The 10772-nt window shown below is 38.7% G+C and overlaps 1 protein-coding gene across 1 annotated transcript in view; it reads left to right on the top strand.

Annotated features, from left to right (window-relative positions):
- Positions 1–7640, top strand: part of LOC109935666 (corticotropin-releasing factor receptor 2) — a 144378-nt gene extending 136738 nt beyond the window's left edge. Inside the window, exon 12 of the mRNA XM_048595924.1 lies at positions 7500–7640. Within this exon, the coding sequence (XP_048451881.1) occupies positions 7500–7640 (141 nt within the window). The remainder of the gene's footprint in view (positions 1–7499) is intronic.
- The last annotated feature ends 3132 nt before the right edge of the window (positions 7641–10772 follow it).

Here is a 10772-nt window from a genome sequence, read left to right as displayed (position 1 = left end):
AGTCACCGGACCCGAAACGTTAACTCTGTTTTCTCCTCCACAGATGCTGCCAGACCTGCTGAGCTTTTCCAGCAACTTTATTTTTGTTCCTGATTTACAGCATCCGCAGTTCTTTTGGTTTTTACGATTTCATATTTGTAAGTTCATGCTAACTCTGTTAGATCTTGCTACTCTTTTCCAAGTGGTCAGCTATTAAATCTTTTACAATGGACTGTAGTATTTTCTCCACTACCAATATCAGGGTAACTGGTCCATAATTCCCTGCTTTCTCTCTACCCTTTTTTAAATAGTGGGATTACATTAGCTACCCTCCAAACCATAAGAACTGTTCTAGAGACTAGGAATCTTGCACCGAGGCTTCCACTATTTTTAGAGCCATTTCCTTAACTACTCTGGGACCTACATATTCAGACCCTGGGATATTTATTTGCCTTTAATCCCATTAATTTCCCCTACAGCATTTTCCCATTAATATTGATTTCCTTCAGTTCTTCTCTCTCAATAGACCTTGTGTTCCCAACGTTCTTAGAAGGTTGAGTCTGTCTTCCTTTGTGAAAATTGTCATCTCTTCACACCCTCATTATAATTTCCCCTGTTTCTGACTGTAAGAGTCCTATATTTGCCTTCACTAATCTTTTTCTTTACGTACCTATCAGTTTTACGATCAGTTTTTATGTTCACCTCAAGCTTACTGTCATGGTGTATTTTAGTCTTTTAATCAATCCCTTTGTTCTCCTTTATTGAGATCTAAACTGATCCATCCCTCATGTCTTTTTCCAACAAATTTGTATCTGCCTTCCTTGGACCTAATGCTGTCGCTAATTTCCCTTGCTACAGTTGGGTCATCTTTCCTGTTTCATTTTTGTGCGAGACAGGAATGAACAATTGTTGCAGGAATTTATATGCACTCAGGAGAAATAATGAATTAGTAATGAAGTGTTGTAGATTTTGTGGACCTCAATAATCTGTCAGTGAAAGGTTGAGAACTCTATTTACATGAAGAAAAAACCTAATTATATATGACACTCTATAGCTGTTGTAATTTTGCAAAATCGCATTATGAACATTCACAAGAAGCAATCTAAATATAATGACAGAACAAATCACTGGAGACCTAGCTGGCTATTTCTAGCGTTGAAGCACTGCAAATTGACATTTAGTCGACGTTCATTTCTAGTCACATTTACTGCTTACTCCTTCTAGTTTCTGGATGTGTTAAATTGATACAATGAATCCTTTTCACTGTTGACTGCTCACAGATTTTCAGAGATTTTCAGGGAATTTTAACTTGACCCAACTGTTAGGAAAGAGTGGATGCCTATTCCAATTTTATTCTCCATGACTTCAATGGGACATAAAATTACACGCTGTGCAAAACATGAATCTAACTTGAATTTACTCTATTGGAACTGGCCAGGTTGGCTTAAATTTGCATATTATCATTCACAAATATGGGAAATAAGAATGCAAAATAAGAATTGGAGGCTGATTTCCATCCATCTGTCATATATTTTGGTGCCGACTCACTATAAAATTGTATTATGATGAGTTCTGCTTCCAAACAAATAAGGTTAGTGAAGGGCAGACACTTGTCATCACATCATCACACAATATAATGGGAATAATTGGACGAAAGAAAGGCAGGAATTGGAATTTAATATTCCTGGTGACAAGGTATTCAGGAAAGATTGGGATGGATAAAGAGTAGTAAGAGACACTGACAGTATTGATCAAAGAAACTATTATCAGTCTGGTGAAAGGTGATGTAGTTGAAGGGCCAAAGCCAGAAAATACTTGTTCAAAATTTAGCAACAATAGAAGAGCTCTTTCACTGCTCGATATATAGTACAGATTACGTAACAGTAAAGAAGAGAGAGGGGAGCAAATATGCAGGCAAGTTATACGGAAATGCATTAACTACAGCGTTGTGTTAGTGGGGAACTTCAGTTATGCTAATATAGACTGGGATACCAGCAATGCAAAGAGCAAAGCTGAGGAAGAAATCCTCTGAAATTTACACAAGAGAGCTTTCTTGCTTGGTATGTTTCAGCCCAATAAGGAAAGAAGCAACACTAGATGTAATCCTGGAAAATACAGTAGGGCAAATGGAGCATTTTCAGTGGGGATGGGGAAGAAGAGAAATGGTGATCATAATATCAGCAGGTTTAGAAAATTTATCAAAAAAAAGGTATTCAAAATCTAAATATAATTACCCAGAGGAAAGTTACTTTCAATCATTTGGAAAAGAATTCAGCCCAGGTAAATTGGAATTAAAAATTGATAGAACACTAAGAGGCCTTCATAGAACAGATAGTTTACCAAATAGTTATTTTTCCATAGGGCAGAACAAAAAGACATACGAAACTCTTTAAATTAAAATGAACTGGAAAATGGAAGTTGATAACAAAGGTGAAGGAAGTAATACAGTAGAGAACCAAGCTGAATATAGAAGGTACACAGGAGATCTTATAAAGGGAATAAAATGAGCAAAGAGGGACTCTGAGAATATAATAACAATGAACATAAAAGGGAATATGGTGAAATGGTGGAAGGGGTGAGGCAATTAGTGACAACAAATTAAATCTTTCTGTGGAGACATGGGTTTGGCTGAGGTACCAGCATGATTCTTTGCCCAAATTTTATTGCTTTCCTGTAAGTTCAGCCACCAGGATCCAGTACACCCCTGTGCCCACAAGAGGGAGGTTCTAACATCAGTAGAACCATTATCAGATTCAAGATGGGGACCTACCTAGTCAAGATGCCGTCCCATTCAGAGGGTCAGCAGTTCAGCAGAAGCACATGTGGAGGTGGCTCTGGCTGAGCCTGCAGCGTGAGGAACCCTCAAAAGACCAGCATGAAAGTCTTTTGACATGCTAGCACCCACGAGGCAGGCTTAGTGAACCCTCCAGCAGTAGTGGAAAGCTATTGCTGCGTGGCCATTGAGGATCAGCAAAAGAAGCCCTTTCAGCTGTTGAATAGGGAAGAAGCTAGATGATACCTCAATGATGCTGACAGACTCCTCACTGACCATTCTATTGCCAACAAGGTTGTAAAATCACCAGTAACAGAAAAAAGACAGCTGCAACATAAAGAGATCTGGGGGTTCTTGTGCACAAAACACAGAAAGCCAGCACACAGGTGTATAAGGTAATCGGGAAGACTAATGGAATGTTGGCCCTTATTTCAAGGGGGTTGGAGCATAAGAGTAGGGAAGTCTTAGTGCAACTGTACAAGGTGCTGGTAAGACTACATCTAGAGTAGTATGACCAGTCTTGGTCCCCTTATTTAAGAAAAGATATCCTTTCATTGGAAGAAGTTCAGAGAAAGTTCACTAGGATGATCCCTGGTATGGACGGATTGTCTTATGAGTCAAGGTTAAACAGGTTAGGACTCTACTCATTGAAGCTTAGAAGAATGAGAGGTGATCTCATTGAAACATATAGGATTCTCAGAATAAAGGGGTGCCAATTTAAGACTGCAACAAGGAGGAATTTATTCTCTTAGAGGGTCTTTGGAACTCCTTGCCACAGAAAGCCCTGGGAGCAGAGTCCTTGTGTATATTTAAGGCTGAGATACATAGATTATTGATCCATAAGGGAATCAATCGTTATGGAAAAGGGCAGGAAAGTGGACTTGAGGAATGTCATATCAACATGATCCTGTTAAATGGTAGAGCAGGCTTGAGGGGCTGAATGGTCTACTCTATTTCTGTTCCTTAGGTCTTATGGCCTTAACAGTTCATTCTCACTTCTGGGCAATGGTTGGACATCTGGCTTCCTTCTTCATGCCTTCCTCTGTTCTTTGTAGTTGTCCCCACTAGAGATAGGCATGTTGCCAATGTAACACCAAATCAGTGAATAGTGATGTATATAAGGTAAAATTAGATGAAGTAGAAGGACCCAGTCTTCAAAATAGAAAAACTGTCTAATCCATATGAAGTGTTAAAGCAAAATACTGCAGATGGTGGAAATCTGAAATAAAAATAGAAAATGCTATAGAAACCAGCAAGTTCAGCAGCATCTGTGTTAAGGGATGGAAGTTTAAAAATAGGGAAGTTTTGTTACAACTCTACAGGATGTTGTTGAGGCCACACTTGGAATACTGTGTACAAATTTGTTTCCTATATTTAAGAAAAGATATAATGGCAGTGGAGAGAGAGCAAAAGGATTCACTAGGCTGATTCACTAGGCTGAAGGAGTTCACTCAAGAACTGCTAAACAGGTAGAGTATTCATTCACTAGCGTGTTTTCTTACTCTGAGATTATGCCCTGTGGTTCTAAACTTTCCAACAAAGAAAACAACCTTTCTTTATCAACCCTATCCACATCTAAAGTCCACCCTCAGTCTTCTAAACACCAAACGTTACAGGCTATAGAACTCAGCCTCTCTTCATAAAACACTCCCTCCATACCTGGCATCAACCTTTTGAACTTTCTCTGGACTGCCTCTGATGCCACTATATCTTTTCTTTGATAAGGAGTCAAAAGTATTCATAGTATTCTAGTTGTAGTCTGACTAGTACCTTGTATTGTTTTATTAAAATCTCCCTACTTTTATACTGTATTCCCTTTGAAATAAAGGCCAGCATTTATTTACCTTCTCTCTTACCCACTGAATTTAATTTATTAGTTTTTTATGCACTGTAATGTTCTATGTTCTATGTTCTATGGATGCGGATTCCCAAATCTCTCTGTTCTGTAGCTTTCTGCAGTTTTGCTCCATTTAAATAACTATTCAGCTCCTCTTAGTTTCTTACAACTTCCAATCCTAGACCATTTCTTGCTATCGTACTTATTCTATCCACACTAACAATGCTATCCCACCACCCTTTCCCTCTTGCCTGTCCTTTAGAAAAAGCAGTCACCTCTGAATATTTAGTTACCAGCTTTGATCTTCATGTAACTATGTCTCTGTAATGACTACAAGATCATGCCCTAAATTTGCACTGTCAATGTATTTTTTTCTGTACAACGCGCATTAATTTTATCTTTGAACCAATTTTCCCCCTTTGATCCTATTTATTGCTGTTTTTCTATTTTTGTACACATTGTCCCTTCCTGTCCACTCTAAATGTCATGCAAATAGCTATCTTGTAATGCTGCCATATGCCCTTGCTTTTTAAGCCTATATTTCTCCTCTCTCAAACTGTCCTCCCTCTAATTAGTTTGCAGTCATGTCTACAGCCCCAGCTATTCCATCTGCCAAGACTTCGTTGCCCAGCACATTCCTCATAGTATCATTACCTTAAAGCTAGGAGACTAACATTGGTTTAATTAAGATTGCAGAACATGCCCAGAGGAACACCAGGTATATGTAAAACTCAGGTGCCAATCTGGTGAAGCTGCAACACAAGATTACATTCTTGACAAGCATTTGATCATGTTTGCTGCACAATTGAAGCAGTGTACAATATATAGAGCTAAGCATAAAGATCAGATCATAGTTCTGCATCCTGCCACATTAATGGAGAATAGTGGTGGACAATTTAAAAGCTAAGGAGGCTTTACGAATATTCTCAATCTCAATGGTGGGGCAACCCAGCACATAACTGGAGAAACATAGCTGACTGTATTTGAAGCAGGAAAAAACAGCCCACTTGATCAAAGTTCCATCCACCACATTAACTCATCATTCACTCCATTACTGGTACACAGTGTCACTAATGTGTGTCATCTGTAGACGCACAGAACATTCCAAGCCTATAACTTCTACCATCTAGAAGGATGACAGCAGAAAATGCATGGGAATACCACTAACTGTACATTTCTGTCCAATCCACACACACCATTCTGACTCAGAAATCTATCCATTTCTTCACTATAGCGGTGTCAGTTCCTAACAGCACTGGGAACAACATGGACTTTTATTTAATTCATTCATGGAATGTGGGACATGGGTGTAACTGGCTGAGCTAACATTTATTGCACATCCTTAGTTGCCTTTCAGAAGGTGATAGTGAGCTGCCTTCTAGAACCGCTGCAGTCCATGTGCCGTGGATGGACCCACAATGTTATCAGATAATTCCAGGATTTTGACTCGGTAACACTGAAAGAACAGTGTTGTATTTCTGAGTCAAAATGGTGAGTGGCCCTTGAGGGGAAATTGCAGGTGGTGGTATCTGCTGCCTTTGTCCTTCTAGATGGTTGCGGTCATGGATTTGGAAAGTGCTGTCGAAGGATCTTTGGTGAATTTCTGCAATGCATTCTCACTGTTGCTAATGAACTTCAGTTTGTGAGTGTGGTACCAAACAAGCAGGCTTCTTTGGCCTGGATGGTATAAAGCTTCTTGAGTTGTTGGAACTGCTCTCATCCAGGCAAATGGGGAGTATTCCATCACACACTCATACATGGTGGACAGGCTTTGGGGAGTCAGGAGGTGAGTTATTTGTATCAGTATTCTTAGTCTCTGGCCTGCTCTTGTAGCCCCTGTGTTTATAAGGCAAGTCCAGTTCATTTTCTAGTCAGTGGTGATCCCAGTTTGGATTGTGGGGACTCAGTGATGATAATGTCTTTGAATACCAAGGTGTGATGGTTATATTGTCTTTTATTGGGAATGGTCAAGGCCTGACATTTATAGGTTGCAAATGTTACTTACCACTTTTCAACCCAAGCGTAGATGTTGTCTGAAAGTTAGACCTCTGTAGTTCAAGAAAATGGCTCACTGTTGCTTTCTTAGTGATAATTAGGTGTACATAATAAAAGCTTACATAGCCAGTGATGCTCGCATTCCATGAATTAATTCAAAATATAGAATTGCAGGCATGATATGAGGATAATGTGTGATGAGAGGTGAAGAGCTTTGGGAACTTTTGGTCCAAACTCACCTATTCAGCCTTATTCAGTTTTTTAAACAATTTTTGTGGAGCTCAAAGAGCTTCCGTGCTCCTGTCAATCCCACATAGTGTTATCCCCTCCAAAACACCACGTCTTCTCTCCTTTCAATTAAATACTGAAGTTTAATCCACAAAAGAGCCACTGGTTTCCCATCAACTCCATCCACACAACAAATCATCTGTCAAAGTCAACATACATGAACAGCTCTTTGAGAATGTTTTAATAGAAGTTTGACTGTCAAAATTGGTAAGGCCTCCAAAGTAATTTATAAAGCAAGTAGTGGACATATTCCACACAACAATCAATTTCCAAGTTTGTAGTGACTGCGACAAAGTTAGCAAACTCACCAAACCCAATCTCACAAAATGCAAAAGGTCATACTGAAACAATGTGGCAATACTGGAGATGCAAAGCCACAGAGAAGAAAGAATTGGAAGTAGAGAAGGATGTACTGTACAAATTACATTTTGCAAATTACTTTTCCAAACTTTAAGGGTTCCAGATACTGAAAACCATGCAGGTTGTGCATCATGTATGTTGATCTATGCAACCAAATATCTGCTATTTATTCCTGAGTACTAAATTGTAACAGTTCCCCAAAGCACGTAGCTGTTGAAATGTTCAGACGTGCCCAACATGTGAATGAAATTGTCTGTTTCTTTTCAGGTACGTTCTGCTGCAAGGAAGAGATTACATCGATGGCAAGACAATCATACTCTTCGAGTTCGAGTTGCCCGGGCTATGTCAATACCAACCTCACCCACAAGAATCAGTTTTCACAGCATAAAACAGACAACTGGTGTCTGACCCCAGGAGACGGAGCATTCTTTTCTTTGAGTTTTTCACAATGTTTTCCTTCAATACTGAGGTGATTTGTTTATTTGTGGATTGCTGTGCACATTTAAAACATGCAACGGTGAACAGTAGGAACCAAGGATGCAAGGCCCACCCCATCAAAATGAAACTGCTCTCGAGGAGTGGAACAAACTTTAATTTTCCTTCTAACATGCAGCATCAACATGGAAAAGTAGGAATTGTGAGTCTGCAGTAATCTCGATCATGTGCAGAACAGAGATGCTGTTTGCACCTCTTGTCTATAGTCAAAGTTTGGCATGGGGGAATGTCACAACTTCAAGGCAAGACTAAAAGTTGTCTCAGAGCTTTATTCCATGGCTTTCATCTTCTATCACCGATCTCTGTACAAATACCTAATTTCCTTCTGGAAAACCGTTTTGAATTGTCACATGGGAATCTATAGAATAAGGAGTCAGAATATAACAAATGTTGACTTCCAATATTGCCAGCAAGACCTTTCAAGGTTCAAAACATCAATCTAGCTTGAAAGAAGCTTTGATGGAATGAAGGCCTGTTCCAACCTCCACGCCTTACAACCAATTCTATCTGTGCTGCCTATCGAGTGTAGTAAACCTCATATGTACAAAGGACGTCTAATCTGTCAAACGACATGTATCCAGCAGTGACAAACAACAGAACTCTGTCTGTTGTCTACGGGGCTAAAACAATTTAGAGTTAAATCACTGGTCCAGAATCAGTGTAGATTGAAAATGAATGGATCATTAGGTTCTGTGAATCAAGAAAGAAGTCATTATTCTGCAGTGCTAACTAGAACATATCTTGCTCAAACAATAGAAACGAAGGCAGACAATTTCTAATCTATTTAATGAGTTTTATTTTGCTGAATAGTGAAATACTAAGGACCATGGTTGGTTAATAATCAATTAACCCAATGGAGTGAATGTTTGGAATTGACTTCTTGATATTTTTCTATGTTTCAAAACATATGATTACTCGATCTTCAGCCCTGGAACATTCATTACATTGGAGATGGTTATCTGAATTGATCCATAATCTGCATATTTAATATTGAAGCCTAACCAGGACTATCAAACACTGATTACCAGCAACTTGGAAGATACACGAAGAGACCACACCAAGGGGATTACCTCCTAGTGGCAGCTAACAAGATACAGAAAAATAAAAGAATCACTCGGCTGTTCAGTTATTCACCACTGAAGTATTCTTATCAAGACAATTGTTATGTGAGCTGTCATTTCCTATCTGCAGTTAGCATTTTGGAGTGAATTATCTAAGGCAGTACTGAAGTGTTGAAAGTGGCTTGTTTCATATGTAATGTTAACAATCATAACAATATTCACACCAAAAGTCAGGATATTTAGCCAGCATTCTCTTATATTTACAGCTAATTTTCATGAAGCACAGATGAATGTTGGAAGGGTTGACACTGAGTGCACTTTGATCATGGCATGTTAAGGATTAACATGATTCATCATCCATCTACACCACATATTCAGTGATCGTTGTGGAAATTGAAGCTAATTTAAATAGCTCAGTGCAACTTTTTAAGTTGCAAACAATCTTACCCTACATCCAGATTGTGTTTAAGGTTTGTCACCTTATCTCCAATTCTAACTTTCTTTCATAGGATTTCAAACTGCTTTTAATCAGCCTTCCCTTTCTTCACCAGTCTACTGGCAAATTAAATAGCTAAGGTTTGGATTTCCTTTTCTTTACTTTTGTTTACTCATTATTAACTGACCAACATTAATCTTACAATCAACCCAGCAGAAACAAGTCAGTCATTGTAGGATCTTGCAATGTACAAAGAGGTTTGTCTGTACAAAAGGGTCCACAGTTTAATAGTAAATTATTGCACCCGAAATATTTTGGCATAACCTGAAAATGTGTCAAGGAGCTGTAGAAATGTAAGTTCTCGTTTTTCAATATGTGGCACAATTAGCCTTCACCTTGGCTTCTCAAGTAAAGGAAGGCCAAATCTGTTCAGCTAACCAAATGCCTTACAAAGACAGAATGTCAATGTCCCATGCCTGGGGGTTTGGGATTGTGTATATTTGTTTGTGTGGCGGGAGGGCAGTTTCTGAGACTGTTAGTCTTGCCCATCCTTTCCAGAAATAGGAAAAGGTCAATGTTCTGCTTGATGGACCTTGAGTAGTCACCACCCTTTTCCACACATGCTAGAAAAACACTGTAGTTAATGGTGTGCTATAAAAATACAATGAACGTTTAAAAAGTCTCATCTTCACTACTTAAAGTCATGAATCTATTACATAGAGTTTAAAGTACAGAAATAGATCATTTAATCTAACTAGTGCATACGCTGTTTGTGCTCAACTCAAGTCTCCTCCCATCCTTTGTCAATTATTTCTATCAGTGTAATCCATTGTTCGCTACTGTCTCAAACCCTTCGCTAGTATTTCCCTGACTGCAGCTGTACGATTCACATCAACCTCTCTCTGTGATAGCAAGTTCTACATCCTCATCACTTTCTGAGTAAAGAAGTTTCTCCCAAACTCTTAACTGGATTTTTATGTATCTGCTTTATTCTGATGGCCCCTAATTTTGATCTTTTCCCAAAGTATTGGAGTCACAAACTTATGGATGAAATATAAGCCATGAAATGTATTTGTTAGCAGTTTATCGTGATTTTATTGAGATGTCCATACCATTTAATGTTGCCTTGCTGAATTTTTTAAGAGGTCAGAGACAGCATGTTGTAGATAAATGCCACAAGTGACCCTTGGACATATTAATTTGAACCCAAAACTCAGGAAGCGCAGTCCTATTTGTGTTAATATTTTATATTTTGAACTTGGTGGGAACTACAGGGCTGTTCTCCATGCTGAATAAAGAGCTGGATGAATCCAAATCATCAAGTTTCATTAGCACTATAGGACTTTATTAGGTAAGAATAACAAGGAATATGGAGCAAATGAATATATTAAGTCGAAGTGTAGACTAACCATGGTCTATCAGAAAGACATAATTGCTTTGGAGGTGGTTTGAGTTCTCTTGGTACAACAACAACATTTATTTATATAGCTCTTATGATATGCCCATGGTGCACCATAGGATCATTATACATAAACAAAATATGGCATC

Source organism: Rhincodon typus, chromosome 4 (assembly GCF_021869965.1).
Source record: "Rhincodon typus isolate 14 chromosome 4, sRhiTyp1.1, whole genome shotgun sequence".
NCBI lineage: Eukaryota > Metazoa > Chordata > Chondrichthyes > Orectolobiformes > Rhincodontidae > Rhincodon > Rhincodon typus.
Note: the sequence above shows the minus strand (reverse complement) of the source record. Positions and strands in the feature narration are given on the sequence as shown.